The sequence below is a fragment of the Euleptes europaea genome, chromosome 20 (genome assembly GCF_029931775.1).
Source record: "Euleptes europaea isolate rEulEur1 chromosome 20, rEulEur1.hap1, whole genome shotgun sequence".
Taxonomy (NCBI): Eukaryota; Metazoa; Chordata; class Lepidosauria; order Squamata; family Sphaerodactylidae; genus Euleptes; species Euleptes europaea.
In genome coordinates this window covers 11317329-11339371 of record NC_079331.1, presented here as the reverse complement: position 1 = coordinate 11339371, position 22043 = coordinate 11317329, and the positions used below count along the sequence as shown (strand labels likewise).

Here is a 22043-nt window from a genome sequence, read left to right as displayed (position 1 = left end):
TGTATTTCAGCAATTTTGTACTAAAATCAAAAAAAGTCACAAAAACGTTGGCTTAGCGTGTTTGTGGATCCCTTCAAAAAGATTAAGCAACTAATTTTGGAACTGTAAAAAAACAACTATTTACAGTATTTCTTTTAAATATTTTTGCACAAAAATGTCTAAATTTGAGTGAGTTTTTTTTTTTATGATACAAGGAAAATTTCATCTGCGCTCATGGCTTTTTCAAGTCCAGTTTCAAACCCGTAGCATCTTCTCTCGCGCATAATTCCTGGGTCTGTGCCTATTATGGCAGACAGGTCCAGACTGTGCTGCGGGTTTTTCTTAGCCGGCTTTACAAAATGCTCCCTTCAAGCCATTCAAACAGCTTCTTTGTTCGTCTGAAGGCGGGTCATGGCCTCCAACTTCTGCCGATAGGCCTCTGCCTCCTGCTCTTTCTTTAGTAGCTGCTGGCGATACTTCTGCGCCTCCCGGTTGGCCTCATCCAGCTGTTTCTGTAAAGTTTCTCTTTCCTGTTAAAACAAAACAGAGAAAGATCTCATCAAGCATGTAATTAATGTTAAGAAGAGTTGGCTTTTATATGCCGACTTTCTCTACCACTTAAGGGAGACTCAAACCGGCTTACAATCACCTTCCCTTCCCCTCCCCACAAGACACGCTGTGAGGTGGGTGGGGCTGAAAGAGAGCTGTGAGTAGCCCAAGGTCACCCAGCTGGCTTTGTGTATAGGAGCAGGGAAACAAATCCAGTTCACCAGATTAGCCTCCGCCGCTCATGTGGAGGAGCGGGGAATCAAACCCAGTTCTCCAGATCAGACTCTACCACTCCAAACCACCGCTCTTAACCACTACACCATGCTGGGTAAAAAGAAGAAGCCCATGGCTGTGTTGATAGTTTTTGCTGGAATCCCAGTTATAAAACATCCTAGGTCTGGTAAGGGGAGTTACGGCCAGCGTGGTGTAGTGGTTAAGAGCAGTGGACTCTAATCTGGAGAACCGGGTTTGATTCCCCACTGCTCCACATGAGCATTGGACACTCCGTAAAGCCAGCTGGGTGACCTTGGGCTACACAGTTCTCTCTGAACTCTCTCAGCCCCACCTACCTCACAAGGTGTCTGTTGTGGGGAGAGGAAGGGAAGGAGATTGTAAGCCGGTTTGATTCTCCTTTAAAAAGGTAGAGAAAGTCGGCATATAAAAACCAACTCTTCTTCTTCAATATGTCATAGCTACAGTGGGTGTTAAGAACAAGGAAGCGGGAGAAAGCTCCGTCTTCTCTGCTACTTTTTATTGTTTTGTGAAATGTATTTTGGATTACTCTGGTCAGGCCTGATTCAGGTGTAGGTGTGCACTTAAGAAACCCAAGGCATATGGTTAGCTTTCCTATACCAAATCATTTAACTCGCAGATAAAGGTACACCTAAGTAGCGCTATAGGTTTGTTCTTATAGTACACAGGTAAATACTATTTAGAGAATCTCTGCTTCCATGCTAAGCTTTTTTATTAAAGCATAAGTATTGCGTTCTTAACATAGATTAAATCTACAAACATTATACCATCCATCCATCATTGTTACATATATAATAAAAGGACAGTAATTACATGAGTCCATAAAAGATTGGGCTAGCCTGGACTATCCAGGTCACAGCCACCACCACCACCAAAAAAGGTTCTTATCCCCCCAAAAATAAACACGTCAAAGGCAAGGGGCCCCTTCTGAGCTCTCAATCAATATTTAAAAGATTTTAAAATCATCTTCTAACAACAGCTAACTGTCCCACTTGATAAGAGCTCACGTTCTTGACTAACTCGTTATCTTATAACTTCAAACACCATACATTATCTATACTTAAAATATCTTCTTAGAATATATCAAAAAGTTAGTTCATTCTTGCTACTTCTTATCGTAACAAGTCTCTTTAAAAAATAACGTTTGCAAGTTTCTCATACCTTTTGGCCCTCAACCAATACTACCATCCTTGAAGCATAGCTTCACTTCTGTGAAGGTCAACATTCTTGTGATTCTCAGACACTTCTGCATCTGGGCCTCAACAAATTGTATCTGTCAGTAATGGGTTAGACCAGGGGTGTCAAATTCAATTGTTACGAGAGCTGGAGATGACATAAATGTCACTTGGTCGGGCCGGGCCATGTCTTGCCAGCCCAGATCGAGAGTGGGGTGGGTGGGTGGTGGCTGCCTCATATAAAGGATAAAAGGAAGTATTTCTTAACACAATCCATAGTTAATTTGTGGAACTCCCTGCCCCAGGATGGGGTGATGGCTGCCAACTTGGAAGGCTTGAAGAGGGGAGTGGACATGTTCATGGAGGAGAGGGCTGTTCATGGCCACTAGTAAAAATGGATACTAGCCATGATGCATACCTATTCTTTCCAGGATCAGAGAAGCATGCTTGTTATATTAGGTGCTGTGAAACACAGGCAGGAAAATGCTACAGTTGCCTTGTTTGTGAGTTTCATAGAAGTACCTGGTTGGCCACTGTGTGGACTTGATGGACCTTGGTCTGATCCAGTAGGGCTTTTCTTATGTTCTTACAACCTCAGCTGGCTCATGGGCCAGGTAAGAGCTCTCAAGGGGGCAGATCTGGCCTCACAGGCCTTATGTTTGACACCCCTGGGTTAGACGGCTTCTAATCTACACAAAGCCATACAATTGTTGCCACTTGTCATCTTCTTACCAATTTTCAAGGCTGTTCTATTCCAGGTCTCTAGAATCCCTTCTTGGCATGTGTCCCTGAGAGGCCAATTTTGTTCTGCTTATTTGCACCCCAACATCCTCTATGACCTTTATGGTCAAGTCCAGCAACTGTCCCCCTATATTTCTGGCCATATCCGTGACAAATGTATTACCTTTTTGAAGCCCCATCCTGTGAACCCTTTAGAAACAGAGCCTAGCCTTTTCCAAAGGATGCTCGTCTTTAAATGAAATTTGTGTACGATTTTCTTTTAAAAATAAAATTACATGAAGTCATTCACCAAGTCAACTGCTGAACCAACCTTCCTGGTTTAAAAAAAAAAATTATGACAGAGAATGGATTCTCAAGATACTTGAGTTCAAAGCAACAGACGTTTCCTCCATCCTATGAGATATCCTGGATTTGTTGTTTTTTGGGGGGAGGGTTTGAACACAAAAGATCAGATCATGAGATTCTGTCATTTTACATGATGCAAAAGGCAGCATTTCTGCCTTATTAAAAATAATTGCCTTGGAAGCGGCTGTGTTTTGATCCTTACCCAAACCAAAATTCCCTGCCTTGTTTAAAAGTACTCCATGCTTTTATGAATAAGTGAAATTCAGCCCTGGTTTCCACTTCAATCACTGAATGAAAGCTGAGGAAGTCCATCTGCAAACATGGCTTTACTGAAATGAGACTGCCAAAATAATGACGATCAATTTAAAACTCTTCCCTCTATTACATCAGCTCTTTTTTCCCTTATAGTGTGAGCCAACCATACTTGCTAGGAAGTAAAGCTCGCTTATATTTTTTTGTGAGATTTCCTTCCAGCTAACCCAGATAGTCTCAGGCTAGCCTGATCGCGTCAGATCTCAAAAGCTAAGCAGGTTCGGCCCTGGCTAGTATTTGGATGGGAGACAATGGTCATGTGACGTGCAGGCAGGCAATGGCAAACCTCCTCTGAATGCCTCTTGCCTTGGAAACCCTACAGGGTAGTTTCACATGGATTCTTACAGACTTTTGTAGGCAGAAAGACAAGTTCCTAACCCACTGAGTTAACAAATCTGTAGTTTTACTGTGGGAAAGACAATACATGGAGTAGACGGGAGGGAGAAGCAAAGATAGCTACAGATAACTGTCAGCAAATGTGATTGGTCTCGGTTTCTGTGGTGGAGGAGGACTAAGAGATTAAGCCAAAAACCTGATGGAAACGGTGGGTACTGAGGAAGGATGCGAGTGCAGGGAGGGTGTTAGGACACTGAGCGCATTCCTGACCTTTAAGGGCAAAAGCCCTTAGGAGGCTAAGAAGGCGTTGCGCCGGCGTTGGGACCCTACACGCCAGCGTCCGGGCTACTTACGCCACCGCGGGTTCACAAACGCCTTGAATTTTGAAGAAGAAACCTCTTCAAACACTGAATACATTACCCATTTGTAAGGAAACCCACAGTACACTACGCATAGTGGTTAAAATATTTTATCTTTGGGCAAATGATAATTTTCAAAAATGAATATTGCTTCTTCAAAAACAAATTGTTTTTTATTTAGCTCCTCCAATAATACTGAGTGCCACACATATTCTTTCATAATTTCTCAAGAATTGAAGCACATTCAGAACAGACAAACACATTAAGTATTACAAACAAATAGACATCCATTCCTTATCCGGCAGCAGTACAAAGTTCCAGACCAACTGCTAACTATAAAGCAAGAAGAAAATCAATATTCACTTGAGAAAAACCGAATAAAGCCTTTCACAGCTAGTAGATTCCTTACTTCGATTTCCGCAGAGTCCACCCGACTTTCAACGATCTCAATGCATTGCCTCTTGATTGGCGGCTCCTCGCTGATCACTGTTTCTTCAGCTATGTCCGTTGCTGGTACTGTAAGCACTTGAATTAAGATAGGTTTCCATCAAAAATACGAAGATCACAGTACATAATGTATGCAAATGGAAAAACTTGGGATAGGAGGTAGGGGAAATTCACACGGTAGAGTGGAACTGGGGGAGAAGGAGCAGGCGATCCTGGCTAGCGTTAAACCTCCACCAAATCAAATTGTCAAAGATACATGTTGAAAATAACAGGAGCCAAACATTTACGATAAGCTTCCATGAAATTATACTGTGTGTGTATGTGTAAAGTGCCATCAAGTCGCAGCAGACTTATGGCGACCCCTTATGGGGTTTTCAAGGCAAGAGACTAACAGAGGTGGTTTGCCAGTGCCTTCCTCTGTATAGCAACCCTGGTATTCCTTGGTGGTCTCCCAACCAAATACTAACCAGGGATGACCCTGCTTAGCTTCTGAGATCTGACGAGATCAGGCTAGCCTGGGCCATCCAGGTCAGGGCGAAATTATACTACACTTCCATTTAACAATTTCAGAGATGGAAAAAACACTCCAATGTGTAAATCGCAGAAAGGGAGGGAAGTAACAATCATGCGGATTTTCGATAGATAGAGTTGTGCTCGGTTCACTATTATAGATATTTTAGTTATATTAGCAGCACGGTCTTAGTTTCTTTTCAAGAATTTGTATTATGAGTATTTTGGTAATGTTATATTTCCATTTTCTTTTGTTGTTGTATTTCCGTTTTCCTTCGTTGTTGTATTCTCGTTTTCACACACACACACACACAAAAGGGGAATACAATTGTCTGCCAGACAATGTTGAACCTTCTGGCATAGCTGGATTTTAATAAATGCCTGTATACTTTAGCCATCCTGGGTACAAGTAATGTAGAATAAATTTTCATGCCTTCACTCAGGGTGGAACTAGGTATTATGAGGGAAACATGGAGTTCCCAGCCCTGAATAGCTTGTAATCCTAATGTGTGTGTGTGTGTGTGTGTGTGTGTGTGTGTGTGTGTGTGTGTGTGAGTGAGGGGGAGGCACCTTTCAGAAGACAACTGGCCAATTCTGCCCTTATGCAAATAAGTGGCACAAGGAAGCAGTTTATTTCCCCTTGCTGTATCAAGAAAACCAATAAATCTCCATGAACTATCCAAAAAGCCTCCCAGTTTCCTTTGCCCCTTCGCTCTTCCTCATTTTGGGCTTCCTGAAAAGAACCCTCCAAGGGAGTATACAGTGTTCACTGCAAGCAAATCCTACAACTTGCAGCCTGATTTTTATTATTATGATTGCTTACACAGTCAACATTCAGATGTGGACAGGACTGTTATCCCAAAGTTAGAACCTCTTCGCTCTACACAATCATGGTATTTTCAGACTTACAACCCTGCTCCTGATTTTGGTCAATCTTAAATTACTCTGTTGCTCTACCAAGTCAACCAGCCTGGCCTTAAAAAAAAGAACTGTTATGATTTACATGATCACTTATACTGGGTTGATTGGGAGGCCAGTGAAAAGTCTATGATGTGTCCATGATTGGTTAATTCTTTTACAACCCAACCTCTGATTCATCCCTTGACTGTGCAAAGGGGCTACAGATGTTCAGGCATTAGAATACCAGGATAACAGATCTTGAAAAGGTAAAGGTAGAGCAAGGGTCATTACTGTGCAAGGGTCATTACTGACCCATGGGGTACTGTCACATCCTGACATTTAGTATGTAGCTATAAGAAGGTACCGAGATCAGAGAGACTGCCCATGCAAGTTGGGAGAATTAGACACAGTCGAACATGCTTTCCTTAAGTGTCCCTTTAATGAGGAAGCGAGACTAAAGTTCATAGTTCCCTCACTTAAAAAAACTACTGCTAGCTCTGAAGAAGGAAAAACCAAGTACTTACTTAGGGAGGGGGATGCCTCAGTCACAAAGCAGGTTGCTAAATTTTGTGCATTCATATGTAAGACTCACTCATAGAGTGGGCCTCGGAAACTTATATGAATATTAATCTTTTAACTTCTCGCTCTGTAAGGAATTTTATATTGTTATTATGAGTATGCCAGGTGCCTTATAACTTTGTATTTTATAAGAGTATATATTTATTGTTGTCTGGCTGGTGCCGTATCAATAAACATTTACATTTACTAGGCATACTATGTTTGCCACTGCCTTCCCCAGTCGTCTACACTTTACCCCCAGCAAAGTGGGTACTCATTTGACCAACCTCGGAAGGATGGGAGGCTGAGTCGACCTTGAGCCGGCTACCTGAAACCGACTTCCGTCGGGTCGAACTCAGGTCGTGAGCAGAGCTTTGGACTGCAGTACTGCAGCTTACCACTCTGCGCCACGGGACTTAGTTTAGTTAATTATCACTAAATAACAGTATCTTTAAGGCATGTATACAAAACATAATGGCACACTGTGGAACTCTTCCCTCCTACATTGGTAATAGAATATTAGATATATGCTAGCTGCCTCCATAACAGCATTTCTTTCTTTTCAACCTATCTGTATTCTTTATTCCATTTTCTTCATGAGACATTTTTGGGCTGAAGAGGGTACTGAGGGGGGTATAATAATCAAAATGTTTGCACAGTGCTCTCCCTCCCCTTCCTCTCTCTCTAAATTGGAAAAAAAAAAACCATGATTTTTAAGTTCTCATTTTGCTACCGCTTGCTTCAGCTCACCTTGCTGGCCATCTGGCATGGTCACAATAATGGGCTGACCCATCCCACTGGTCGGAATGGAATGGAGGTTTCCAAGCTGAATGCCGTCCGTTACTATGGTGATAACCTGCTGACCACCAGAGCTGACAACTTGCTGAATTGCACCATCCACGGATTCTGCAGTCACGACTTCCTCCGTAGCCACAACTGTGAAAAACACAACCGGATCAGGACATTTATCATCAGCAAGTCTTCCTTTGGGGAGAAAAAGACGAACCCAGCACCTCCAGCAACTAATGTTTGTGTGCTTCCACATGGTTTTACTTTCCTGCAGACACGGTACGGTTTGGCACAGCAGAGCTTCCTGCAGAAGCAATTTTCACACAAGACATGGGCTACTATTTAAAACCTTTGATTACAATATCAAAGTGAGGAATAAATAAAAACATATGAGTTTGTCTGCTTGAAAGTCCAGAATGTTTGATATAAATTAAGTCATACCATTTCTTGCATTGTTTATCATGTCATGTTTAATCATACTTATGCCCTGTTTCAGATTTCTGCAATCCAGTCCTATTACATTGTTAGATGCCTCGTCCTATTGATTGCACTGACTTACACTACACACGCTCCCTTGAATCTCAGTGAGAAAGGTGGGCTATAAATAACAAAAACAAAGTTGTAATTTTAATCCCCCGCTTTCATGGAAGTGTCTGACAAAAGGCAAACTGGCTTCACTGATCGCTTGGGTATTAAAAATGGTTAAAAGTTACCTCCTCAATAGTACAAGATACCTTGAGGCCTGCAAATTCCACATTTTTAACTCTTCCGTCTCTCAACTCCAGATTGGAAATCTACTTTATAACAGCAGCCAGTATGCCAGAACAATACGTGAACACATGAAGCTGCCTTATACTGAGTCAGACCCTGGGTCCATCGAAGTCAGTATTATCCACTCAGACCAGCAGTGGCTCTCCAGGGTCTCAGGTAGAGGGCTTTCATATCACCTACCGTACTTGCCTAGTCCCTTTAACTGGAGATGCTGGGGATTGAACCTGGGACCTTCTGCATGCCAAGCAGATGCTCTATCACTGAGCCACGGACCCTCCAGTCAAGGCACACACAAAATGGAGTGCTTCTACTTCAAATGAGAGTGGAGGGACTCTCATTGGCAACCAGGAACATACCTATGCTTGCAAGCTAGCAGGTAGCCTGAGTACGCCCTGCTCTAAAGCAAGAGATAGTAGCAAAGTTATTGGCTGATTCTGATCCAAATGTAACCCTCACTGTGACAAAAATTTTATCTATGGCTTTTAATGATACTTCCTTTTAACTGTATGTTCTGAATTTTATGTCTTTGTATGTTTGATTATCTCTGTGTTAGCAAGTTTGTTGAATTTGTTTTGCTCATGACCTGTTGGTCTGCGAGGATGAAGGAGAGAAATAAAAATAGCCTGAGTACACATACTTACTCACTAGGGGTCTAAAAGTGTTATACCAAGTGTTATACCAAGACTTTAAGGAGGTAATCTCAGTAATAATTTCAAAAAGAGCCTGTTTTCTCCAGTAGAATGACTGACCTGCTCAGGAATTCCACCACTGATTCCAGCATCACAAGCATTTTGGTTAAGACCAAATAAAACCTTTGCAATTCCCCCCCCCCCCAAATTCAGCAGCTGTTACTTGGTCTAATTATGTCTGATATTTCAATTATTCTGAGCAGTTAAAATTTTACTGGTCCCTGAGGAATCCCAATAAAACTCAGCAATAAAGTTTTCCAGGCCTCTGGGAACTTATAAGCCCTTTAAATGTACATAAGGTAGACACCACTCTTTCTTTAAAAGGACAAGCACAATCAAAAAGTCAATGAAACAGCGATGAAGCACAAAGAGCATCAGACACAGCATTAATTCAAGCATCCACATTTACATCCCAGCAATTTTATATTGACATCAGGAGCTTTGAAGTATTATAAAGAGACACATGTCCAAAGGCCTGCTATCAAAAATGGTTTATGTCAGAAATATCAGACACAAAGCTTTCATCTTTGCCATTAATTACAATTCTGTTTCCAAAAACATTTCCACTCAAACAATCTTTGCAATTATGTGCCTTCTGAGGATTTCCTTATCATTGGGATTGCTGTAAGAACCATGTTAAAGCTGGTCATGATTTTAGGCAGGAGAGCCACTGACATCATGACAAATGTAAGCAGAATGCAAAATATGCTGAAACCCTTTCATTTTAAAATCCCGTAGTGTTTTCAAGGCATGTTCGGAGGTGGTTTGCCATTCAATGCCTCCGCGTAGGCTGAGAGAGCTCTGAGAGAACTGTGACTGGCCCAAGGTCACCCAGCAGGCTTCATGTGGAGGAGTGGGGAATCGAACCCAGTTCACCCACCGCCCTTAACCACTACACCACGCTGGCCCTTAATAAAATTAAGAACTCAAAATCTAAATATGACATGAGCTTACAGTACATAAACACTTAGAACTGCACAGAGAATCCCTTTTGCATGGTTCACTTATTTGTTTTCTGAAAATCAATATGAACGTATTTTCTGGCACAAACATAATGTGTGTGTGTGTAAAGTGCCGTCAAGTCGCAGCTGACTTATGGCGACCCCTTATGGGGTTTTCATGGCAAGAGACTAACAGAGGTGGTTTGCCAGTGCCTTCCTCTGCATAGCAACCCTGGTATTCCTTGGTGGTCTCCCATCTAAATACTAACCAGGGCTGACCCTGCTTAGCTTCCGAGATCTGACGAGATCGGGCTGTACCATGCTGCCTTCCCTCCCACACAAACGTAATCCCAGCTGCTTTTCTTACCTGGTGTTTCCGATGAGTTGGACAGTGGAGCTGAAGCTTCTGCTAAGGCAGCCAAAGTCGCCAGTACAGAAGTGGAGGAATTACCAAACTGGACAGCAGATACCCCTGTGTCATCTACAAAGGAGAAACATGAAGTTAGTTCATGAATTACAAAGAAACTGATATAATACTCCCCCCCCCAAGTTTAATGTACCCCCCAAAAAAAGAATCCTGGCATGACTTCCACACTCAGGTCCTGCATAAACAGGCTTCCCATCCACTTCAACTGAAACTCTGTGTACATATCTCTCTCCAAGTGTGAAGCTGTAATGAACGGGGAAGCGGTAATGAATGGGGAAGCACCTGCAAGCAGAACTACTTCACAGGCGCTTCCAGAGTCTGCAAGAGAGATGCAACCTACACTACAATTTCAAAGCCAAGCTTTTAGGTAATTTTACATCATTGAGAAGTTCTTTTTTTAAAAAATGGTTGCTTCAAGAATATTTATAAGAATACGTCCAAGGTTATTTATGTCCAAGAGACAAGAAATGATGCACTTGCTGTAACCTTACCATCAACTTTATCCCTCATTGCTTTTCCTAATATTGTGAAATTCAAATCATTTACAATGCTCTCTGCATCTGAATACCTGTTGCACGTGATGTATGGGCAGAAGATACCAGACCTGTTAGGTTTACCACCCCGCCAGGTCCAATGATGAACTGCGGCGTTGCTGTGTGTATCGTCACAGTGTCAGGACTCTCCGGATTGGTGTTGATTTGGTTCTGCATTGCAATCTACAACAACACAAAAGGCAGACAATACCATCTAGTTTTCATATGGTCGCTAGGAAGAACATGCTTTTAAAGATCAAAAAGGGTTCTGAGCAGATAAATGAGACATTTGGCAATTATTCTGGAACTGAATCTCAAGGACTGCAATGGGAACACAGTTAAGTGCTGTGCGAACCAGTGTTATAATTCTTCCATTTGACAGCAAAAGAGCAATGTCACCCATTGTTAAAAGATACCAGTGAAAACAGAATCCAAGATCCTTGGATACTATATAAAAATGAATTAATCAACCCTATTTAATCGCAAAAAGAATTTACTCAATTACAAACAGCAGGAGTTCTGACATTCACATCCGGAATACGCCAAAGTCTACACGAAAACACAACCCCTCCAAACCTAAAAGTACAACTCATTTAAGGCTAACAATCCTGTCACTCGATTACCAGCATAGAAGAATAACAATATTGTTTCAGAACAAGTGAGCAATAGATTTTTTTATTTGTTTGATTTGTAGATCGCAATAATGTCTGTTACACCAGTAAACCATGATCTTATCCCTGATGCCACAATACAGCTGAATGGGTGCCTTATCCATAAAAGTCAGGAAAACAGACTTCTCCTCATCAGCTCATTAAATCCTTGCCAGAGAAACCTATGGCTTTCAGCCAACCCACTGCTCATAAATAAGTATAGTCATTCTTATTATACCTAAGATTGCGGTGGGTTGCCAGTCTCAAAAGCTGCACAATCAGGCTGCCTACAGATACGGAAGGAATTTCACTTGCGAGACTCCCTGGATGTGCTGAAAAAGATGGGGGTGGGTGGGGGTGGAACCACCTATACCAGCCTGATAAAGTCTGAATACAACCCTGGCTGAACAGAACACTGAGAGTTAATTAAAAGAGAAAATGCAGAGGGAGATGAGGAAATCGTCTCTGGGAGTTTTTAGAGTTGTGGGTGGATGGTAGGACAATTTCCAAGTCATTATTCCCACCCATCCTCGGTTGGTTCTTTCTAACAGCAAACGTGATGGCCAAACACCTATAGTGCTACCCGTAGACAAGGTACCAGAGGACTCCCCAGGTACACAGGGAAATACGACTTAGTAAAGTAAAAAGGAGAGGAGAAAACTACAAAATTTCCTCATGAGGGAGGAATGAGCTGAAGCAGGTATCGTACTCAGAGGGAAGTTGAGCATAGCTAAAGGAGGAGGGACGTCTCGGAGAACCTGTGGCATTTTTGAGAGGAGAATTTTAGTCCAGGGAAAATAGTCCCCAGTGATTTATTCCGTCTATGATTTCCCATGGATTCTGAACATCCAGAGTTTCTGTTACATGCTATATGGAATGTAATAGCACCACGTCCCCCCGGCTCAGAGACCTACAGACAGAGAAAAGGGGCCCAGTAAAAGACTAGAGTCAATGGAACGGATGAGGGGAGTAAACAGCACAGAAAAGGTGGTTCACAAAAGACTTCAATGAAAGGATCCTTGAGTTACCTGTAATATTTCTGCCAGGTCGTCAAATCCATTGTCGATAGCAATATCTAATGCTGTTTTGCAAAATTTACTTTGCGTGTGGACGTCTGCTCCATATTTTATTAAGAGTTCCACTACTTCTTGGTGATTGTGCTCTGTAGCCCAATGAAGCGCCGTCATCTTCAGCATGTCCTTTGCGTTTACATCAGCGCCATGCTACAATTAAAAGAAGGCCGAGAACTGGTTCAAAACTGTGTGTAGGTTTAAGAACTGAAAGGCGCAGTCAACGAAACTGAGATTTCCCTTCCTGCTGCCTTGTGTTTTTCAATTGCAAGACACTATTAGTACAAAATGAAGACTTTTTCTTTACCTTAAGTAAAACTTCTACTATGCTTGCATGGCCTTCAGAAGCAGCCATATGCAACGGAGTTCTGTCCACTTTGGTCCTGGCATCCCGACTTACGCCTGCTCGAAGTAACACTTCAGTGGTTGAGTAGTGCCCATATTGTGCTGCTAGATGAAGTGGAGATGTTCCCAACTGAAACATGATGGACAGTTAACAGAAATTCATGGAACCTGACTACAGAGAACATGTACATTCATTTTTCTTTCATTTTATAGCATTAAACATGTCATTCTTCCTTCTCAGTGCCACAAAATATTAAACAGGAGGGTGTACAGATGTTTTAACGTGAGCTTTTCTGCAAGTTTCAATTATTCAATTAACTCAAACCGCAGGCAAAAGTTAAGGAAGCTATAACTTGTCACAGATGAAATTATACAAAAGAATGGCTATATTCTGCACATCCATGAAGACAACATACGAGAATAAAATTTGGTTTCAAGATGCAGAGGTTCGCCATCTCAAGAATCTGACCTTTCTTTTCTTAAGTTTTTAGCCCATGTAACTTGCATTGATCAACTTAAAAACATGTGAGCAATGACAAAAATCTGAGACAGGAAGAGACTAAGAATGACACGTGCAGAATCTGGACTTTCTTTTTAAACATATACCCTCTATAGCACTTATTACGTGCAGGTTTAATTCAGAAGAATTTCCCCCAAAGAACATTCAAAACCAAAATCCCAAACAGAAAACAAAAAAAATGTAATCAAAACAATAAAAGAGGAAGTTTCCATTACCCAATCTGTGGTAAAAGGTGCTCCATTTGCCATCAAAATCCGAACTTCGTCATCTTGCCCAGCTCGGGCAGCTTCTAAAAGCTTCTTCCCCAAATCTACTAGGGACATCTAATAAATTAATCCAGGCAAAGAATAATCAGGATAATTCAACACGCCCTAGATGTGAAATGAGCAAGTGTCTTAAAAACGTTAACGTCTGCCAGCTTTCTATACAAAATTCTTCAAGTATGAGGCAACTTGGCATCTAAGAACACATGCTTCATAGCCAGTTTCTGTATGGAATTCTGGACGACATACAACACTCAAGGCCAACCTGAAGACAGAAACCAATGCATGGCAAACAGTTCCACCTTCTTCTTACTTCCCCCCACCCCACACTCTGCAAATTCTCTCTTTAAAGCTTATGACCAACTAAGACCTACAGTGATATCTTGTATGATGTGCAATTTCATTTGTCATTGAACGTCATTTATTAATACTTTAGCAGATGAGGGGTGTGTGTTTAAAATGCCACAGCAGAATAACTTTTTAGATGCTTTCCCTGTATTTTTCTGTTTAAAGATTATCTTTTTTTTTAAAAAAAAGGGGTTTCTCACCTTGGCTGGACTCAACGGTTGCTTGTTTTAACTAAACATTACCTGCAGTCCTAAGAACAACTTTTCTGGGAGTAAGCCTCAACCAATAAAACTGGACTTACTTCTGAGTAGACTTGCTCAGGATTGCTCCCTTTACAGCACACACCTGGGATAAGATACCAGGTGCACACAACCAGCTACTGTTTATTCTGTTGCGTATTCTGATTTTACCCACAGTGTTACAAGTAAAATTCCTGGACCCTTGGAGAGGCTTCTGAGATCTCATCACAATCACTAGCGCCCAGAATGTCACTGAGTCCACGTACTAAACTCAACACCCAAGAAAAGAGTGAGGTATTGTGGAACTTCCTTCCCATGCAACACCTTTCAAAACATCACAGGACACTTTTATTTGACTGGGGTAACCCCGTGGCGCAGAGTGGTAAGCTGCAGTACTGCAGTCCAAGCTCTGCTCACGTCCTGAGTTCGATCCCAACGGAAGTCGGTTTCGGGTAGCCGGCACAAGGTCAACTCAGCCTTCCGTCCTTCCGAGGTTGGTAAAATGAGGATCCAGCTTGCTGGGGGTAAAGGGAAGATGACTGGGGAAGGCACGGCCAAATCACCCCATCAACAAAGTCTGCCTAGTAAATGTTGGGATATGACGTCACCCCATGGGTCAGGTATGACCCGGTGCTTGCACAGGGTACTTTTACCTTTTTAACAGATGTGTGCATTCCGTATACATATTTTTGCATCTACTTCCCGTTGAAGACATACGTTCATTTAAAACTTTTAACCCACCCCCAATTCTATTTACTTCATTTATGCCCCACCTTTCTCCTCAATGGGGACTGAAAATGGCTTAACGTCATTCTCCTCTCCTATATTTTATCGTCACAACAGCCCTGAGGGGTAGCCTCAGCTGAGAGCATGTAACTGGCCCAAGATCGCCCAGCAGGCTTCCATACCACAGTGGGTAATTAGGATCTGGGAGACACTGTGACATTCTAACCACTAAACCGCACTGGATCTCTAGAGTGGGAATGGATTAGAAATTTAAATAAAAACATTTCACTTAGGAATGGGCCTCCTGTTCCCACAGTAGCTAATAGTTAATTTCTGGTTTTGCTGGCGAACAATTAGGGATTAAACTTCTGATTGTCTTTACTGAAGATAAGACTTTCTTACAGGCAATTAAAAATAACATTTATGGAGCCATCTAGTGGAGAAAACTACTTTGCCACTATATTCCACAGTGATGTAATATTAAACTCTTTTTTAAAGTTGCTTTAATGAGGTATGTTTGGAAGGGGGGTTATTTTAATGGTTTTATGATGTAGTTTTATCAACTACGTTTAAAATTGTTAGCTGCCTTGGCAGCCCTTATAAGGGCAGAAAAATGGGATATAAATTTTGTAAATAAATAAAATAAACATTTTTTCCAGACAAACGCCTTGGTAATGGGCAGTTGTCTCATTTTACTGTTGCCTTACAAAGTGGTGCCAATTGATAAAACTCATGAGACGATCCTGTGCTACTTTTCAGAACATACTGGTCAGCAAAGGGACAGACGCAATGCTTTGCTTCCGTTATCTTCTCCCATTTGTTTCCTACCCTCCCTCCAAGGAGGTCACACCACTTCACAAGGTCGTATGGCTTATGCTGTATCTGTGAAGTGGGTAGGGCTACGAAAAACAGTGACTACTCCATGGTCATCCAAAGACCTTATAGATAAGTGGAGATTTGAACCCAGTAAAGGAACTGGCTCTTACAATTTCAATTTCACTTGATAACTCTGAAAGATACAAGCCTCAACCATTTGCCATGGAAGCAGTCAGTGAGACTCTTCTAAAGTGTTTCAAGATTGCTCCCCCAAGAAACCACAATTTTAAAATGAAAGTTATAATGTTCATTTACAAAATATACAAGCCCCTATAGCCGGGGGTGGGTAGGGGGAGATCAGCATCTGAAACATCAGGCAGTAGAAATGGTCAGAGTAATCTTGAATACATATGTATTTTTCTTCCCAAAGCAATCCAATGCCTTTTGGAAATAGTTACAGAAATATAAAGTATAATAAATAACTATAACCTGGAACAAATTTAAATTTTATGCTCCACAAAAAAGCCCTGAAATTCTTGACAACTACACCTCTGAGTGAGAATCTTGTTTAGAGGACTTACAGCAACGTATCTCTAAACCAGAAAAGTGCATATTATTTATTTATTTATACCCCACCTTTCTTCCCAACGGGGATCCAAAGCAGCTTATGTGGTTCTCTCCTGTTATATCCTCACGACAACCCTATGAGGTAGGCTGGGCTGAGAGTGTGTGACTGGCCCCAGGTCACTCAGCAAGCTGAACATGGGGATTTGAACCTGGGTCTCCAAGAGACTAGTCTCAGTAACCATTATACCACACTGGCTAAAACTAAACGGACACAGAAGGTGAGCTTCTGTTCTGATGGTGTGTGCACATTGCTAGGGACCCAGAATTCAAACGCCAACAAGAGGAAATGCTTTAGAATAGATGGCTTCTGTTTGAGGCAGTTGAATAATTTCCATGGAATTATAGTTATCCTGTTACAGGCCTTGCCACAAGCCTGTGTTTTTTAAATGGAGCTGTAGGGATCTCGTACCAGGGATAAGGGAATCTGTTAACTGGGAGACTGTTGTGGCTGTAATGCTTGTAAAAAACCATGTCTTATTTTACAAGCCAAAGGGAGAGGGATGATATTTGATAAGACTCAGTGGAAACAAGAGAAAGAATGGTCTATTTATGATTATTGGCCCAACAATGCTCGCCTTATGGAACAGAGGCATATTTATTCCACAGTGCTCCATGCCCAGGGATTGTCTAATAAATGTGACTACTTATAATATATATTTTTAACTTTAACAGAACTGAAAAATATGGGGGGGGGTGTCTGAAAACAAAGAATGGAGTGTATGTTTGTAAACTATTCAAAACTATGTGGTTTATTCTCAGTATCATACAACAGGGAATCCATTCCACAGGGTGAAGAGCACAGATCAGCCATTAGTAGCAAAGTCAAAGCTTTCTGCAGCCGAGTACCAACTACGTCCACTCATAAAGATGTCCCATTAGTCACAGTGGTACTCAGTCCCAGGTAAGTGGGCGCAGGATCGCACCCTGATCTCATTCTACTTTCATCAGAACTAGCCCCTACTCGTTTCAACAAGACTGTCTTGTACAAGCGTGCTAGGGTCACGGTTACCCAGACCAACTGTAGGAGCATCTATGGAAAAGAAAGCCCCACTGAATTAAAGAACGCTCGCTCCCAAATAAGTGTACCTAACAGTGCAACCACATACACAACCTGAGCCAAGAGCTGATATAGCACAGCAGCTAAGAGAAAGGGGATCTGATCCACAGAAGTTAAAGGCTTGCCTTTGCCATAAACTCATTAGAGGGCCTTAGCCAAAGCCACTGCCTCTGATGATATACATGCAGTTGTCTTCTACTGAACTTGAGCACTGTTCTATCAAGATCAGTATCATCTACTCTGGCTGGCAGCTACTACCTAATCCTTTCATCTGAATAGCCTAGGGATTAAATTTGGGGCCTTCTGCATGCAAAGCAGATGCCCTACCCCACAATCCCACCCCAAACAATGTCGAAGTTGCCTTCTGCTGAGTCAGATCCAGGTCAGTATTGTCTACTCTGACAAACAGCAGTTTCTGAGGGTCTTAAGGTGGAAGTTTTCACAACCACCCCTGAGCCTTTTAAGTGTAAATGCCGGAATTGAATCTGGGATCTCGGAAGCTACAAAGTGATTGTGTAATCAGTAATTCAACTGAACACACCCACAAACACATGAAGCTGATTGGTCTACTGAGGTTGGTGTTGTCTACGATGAAGGACACCGGCTCTCTAGGGTCTTTCATATCACCTATGCCACGATTCTCTTAGCTAGAGAGATGCCAGAGATCTACAAAGCACCAATGTTCTACCAACGTGCTACAACCTCCACCTCACCAGCATACTTTACAGAACTAGTGTAAGACTTATTTTTAAGTCCACACGTCAGAAGCAGCATGCAAACACACGCCTCTCTGCAGTTTGGAGATGAGCTGTAGTTCTGGGGGGATCCCCAGTTCCCACCTGGAATCTGGCAACCCTAGCCCTGACTCACCAAAGCTTATGCTGGAAGTAACATTTTGCTAGCTTCCTAAGCAGCCACACAAGGCTATTTAGCATGATAACTCCACGTCAGGCCTATATATGCCTTTGATGAAGCCAGCCCTGAGTCCCCAATAGCTGGTGCTGGCATAAAGTTTTGTAGGTCTTTCTAAGGCTGCTTATGCATGGGAGGTTTTCCCTTGGATTTGCTGCTCCCTAGATGCACATTTCCCCCATCCAAATTCTCAAAACTCTGCATGGGTTCTTAATTTTGAGAATGTGAACAGGGAAAATGTGCATTTAGAGCGGCAAATCCAAGGCAAAACTTCCATGCATAAATGGCCCAATGCCACTTGTGCATGGGAGGTTTTGCCCTGGATTTGCAGCTCTCTAGATGCACATTTTTTTCCCATCCGAATTCTCAAAACTCTGCATGGGGGGCTCAGTTTTGAGAATTTGGATGGGGAAAATGTCCATCCAGAGAGCAGCAAATCCAATGGCACTTTAACACATGCTGAATAATGCACATCCAATCCACTTTTGATGCACTTTAATGATCTTTTGCAAGTAGATCTTGCTGTTTCACACAGTACATTTCAACTCCAAAGTGCATTATTAGAGTGTGTGAAAGTACCCCAAGGCAAAACCTTTTATTTCCCTCTTTTACTTCGCTGCTGTAGCTCAAAAAACCCCGGGGGAAGAGAAAGTGGAGGAGGAGCAGAAGGGGCCCATCTTTGGCAGGCCAGGGCAAATCTAGAGAGCGGCAAATCCAAGGCATAACCTCCCATGCATAAATGGCCCAATGCACGTTTTTTCCCCATCCAAATTCTCAAAACTCTGCAAGGGGGTTATTTTTGAGTTTTGAAAATTTGGCATCTGGAGAGTGGCAAAACCTGCCATGCATAAATGACCCAATGCATTTGTGCATGAGAGGTTTTGCCCTGGATTTGCAGTTCTCTAGATGCACATTTCCCCCCGCCCACATCCCAATTCTCAGAACTCTGCATGGGGGCTGTTTTGAGAATTCGCATGGGGAAAATCTCCATCTAGAAAGCGGTAAACCCAAGGCAAAACCTCCCAGTTTCCTCTTTTCCTTTGCTAACCCCCTCAATGAGCTGTTGCTCAAAAGTACTGGAGGAGAAAGCAGTGGAGGAGCAGGAGGGCCCCTCTTTGGCCATTTATGCATGAGAGGGTTTGCCTTGGATTTGCTGCTCTCTAGATGCACATTCCCCCACCCCCCATCTGAATTATCAAAACTCTGCATGGGGGCTTATTTTTGAGAATTCAGATGGGTAAAATGTCCATCTAGAGAGCGACAAACCCAAGGGTGCTTTCACACATGCTGAATAATGCACATCCAATCCACTTTCAATGTACTTTAATGATAGTTTGCAAGCGGATTTTGCTGTTTCTCGCCGGTGAAAACGCATGGGAGGTTTTCCCTTGGATTTGTTGCTCTCTAGATGCACATTTCCCCCCATCCGAATTCTCAAAACTCTGCACGGGGGATTATTTTTGAGTTTTGATAATCTGGCTGGGGGGAAATGTGCATTTAGAGAGTTGCAAATCCAAGGCAAAACTTCCCGTGCGTTTTCGCCAACACAGTAAAATCCGGCTATCATTAAAGTGCATTGAAACCCCCTAAAACTATCATTAAACTGCACTGAAAGTGGATTGGATGTGCATTATTCAGCACGTGAAAGCATCCTTGGGTTTGTCACTCTCTAGATGGATATTTTACCCATCTGAATTCTCAACAATAAGCCCCCGTGCAGTTTTGAGAATTCAGATGGGGGGGAGGGAATGTGCATCTAGAGAGCGGCAAAACCTCCCAATGGTTTTTGCCCTGAAAGTGCCCCAAGGCGTAACCTTCCAGTTCCCTCTTTTACTCCGCAGCTGTAGCTCAAAAAAAATAAGGGGGGTTACCCCACTTGTATTCCCAGCGATGTATTAAGAGTTTGAAAACGTTATAAAAAAATACTGTTCGCGCTTTGTTTGGCCCCTTTAGCTGTGAAGACGCCTTCCAACCATTTATAAGCCGTGGTATCCAAAAACCCTTTTAAAGCGATGTTTTAAATAACATTTTCAAACTCTAACAAAAATGTTTTCTGGCAGGGTATGAGCTTTTGTGAGCCACAGCTCACTTCTTCAGATCACTTCTGAAGAAGTGAGCTGTGGCTCACGAAAGCTTATACCCTGCCAGAAAACATTTTTGTTAGCCTTCAAGGTGCTCCTGGACTCTTGCCCTTTCCTACTCCTGCAGACAGACTAACACGGCTACCCACTGCGAATTGTTTTCAAACTCTTAATACATCGCTGGGAATACAAAGTGCGGTAACCCCCTTTAGCCGCGAAGACGCCTTCCAACCATTTATAAGCCGTGGTGTCCAAAAAACCCCTTTTAAAGCGATGTTTTTTAGGACATTTGCAAACTCGTAATACGTCACTGGGAATACAAAGTGCGGTAACCCCCCCCCCAAAAAAAACACAGGGGGGGGAGAAAGGGGTGGAGGAGCAGAAGGGGGCCCCTCCTTGGCGGGCCAGGGCCAGGGCCAGGCCTAGGCCTAACCCCCCCTCCCCCCTCCCCTCCCTCCTTCCCTTGCTTGCCACGAAGGCCCAAAAGGAGAGCGAGTGTGGAGAAGAAGGTGGGGGGGGGTGAAGAGAGAGAGAGAGAGAGGAGGGCGACGGCGCATGCTCAGGAGCGGGGGGGGGGTTGGGAGAGACAGAGAGACCCAGAACCCCGACTCGCGGTTAAGGACACGTGTGAACGCGTCCCCCCGTCAACTACGCCCGCACGCCAACACAATCACACCCACGTCAGCACAATCACACCCACAATAAGATAGGCCCAGCGCTTCCCGCCCGCCGCCCCCCCCCTCAGGCCCTCGATCCCCGGAAGGCCTCTCCCGGCTCCCGCTTCCCCCCCCCCCGACAGGAAATCCTGGCTGCGGCCGGGCGCCTGAGGAGCGGAGGGAGGCCGCGGTTGTAGCGCCGGGTTCCGGGGGAAGTGGAATTATTTTTTCACCAGCGGTAGGAGCGACTCCACTTCCACATCCGGTAACGCGGGCCCCGCGCGAGGGGGGAAGAGGGGGAAAAGGCGCAGGCTGACCTGGAAAAGCTTGGCCGGGGCCGGCCATTGGGGGTGGGTGGGGGGTGCGTGGGGGTGGGGATCCGGCCGAGGGGGAGAAGGCCGACTTACCGTGCCGCGAGGAGGCCGAGCAGGGGCGCCCGGGGCCTCCGCCGCTTCTCATAGGCGCCCGAAAGGCCCCGCGGAAAAAAGTTCCTTTCCCCCCCCCCACAGCGCGCGCGCGCCGCCCCGGCGGAAGGGCACGGCGGCGGGCGGCGGCGGCGAAGCGGCCGGTGAGAGGGAAGGGAGGAAGGAAGGAAGGGGAGGGGGGAAGGGAATCGTTGCGCGGGTCCTTCTTTCCCCCCCCTTTAACCGCCGCTCTTCTCGCCTCCCCTTTTTCGTTTCCCCCCCTCCCACTTTATTGGGGAGCGGGATTATTTTTTAATGGGACATAAACAACAAAAAAAAAGGTGTGTGTGTGGGGGGGAGATAGGGAGAAACCGGCGGAGGGATACGGGGGAACTCCGAACGGCGCATGCGCGGAGCCCCGGGGAAGGGAGAGCGGGCTGAGGCGAAGAGGGGAGCTGCCATGTTGGTTTTATTTTCCCGCCTGGAGTGAGGAGGAGGAGGGGGTGGGCTCGAGCAGAGGCCCAACTGCCACTTTTCCGTCCCAGCGTGGGGGGGCTGCAGTTCTGCCCCCCACTCCCGCTTTTTGGGGGGTTGGAAGCTGCAGGGGCCCATTCCCACCAGCCCTTCTATCCCTCAAACGTTATATCCCTAGCAATTGCAAAGACGATTACTGCGATAAGTTAGCGATAGAAGAGGGGAAGTTGGAGAAGACTTAT

The 22043-nt window shown here is 43.9% G+C and overlaps 1 protein-coding gene across 1 annotated transcript; it reads right to left on the bottom strand.

Moving 5' to 3' along the window:
• Nucleotides 1–341: 341 nt before the first annotated feature.
• GABPB1 (GA binding protein transcription factor subunit beta 1) lies at nt 342–21257 on the bottom strand. The gene is made up of 9 exons (XM_056865678.1): nt 21241–21257; nt 13414–13521; nt 12641–12808; nt 12292–12486; nt 10685–10796; nt 10021–10134; nt 7214–7399; nt 4458–4573; nt 342–509 (listed from the first exon to the last, which is right to left on the bottom strand). Exons 2-9 carry the CDS (start codon nt 13519–13521, stop codon nt 357–359), a joined length of 1152 nt encoding a protein of 383 aa, XP_056721656.1. The 5' UTR covers nt 21241–21257; the 3' UTR covers nt 342–356.
• Between the last annotated feature and the right edge of the window lie 786 nt (nt 21258–22043).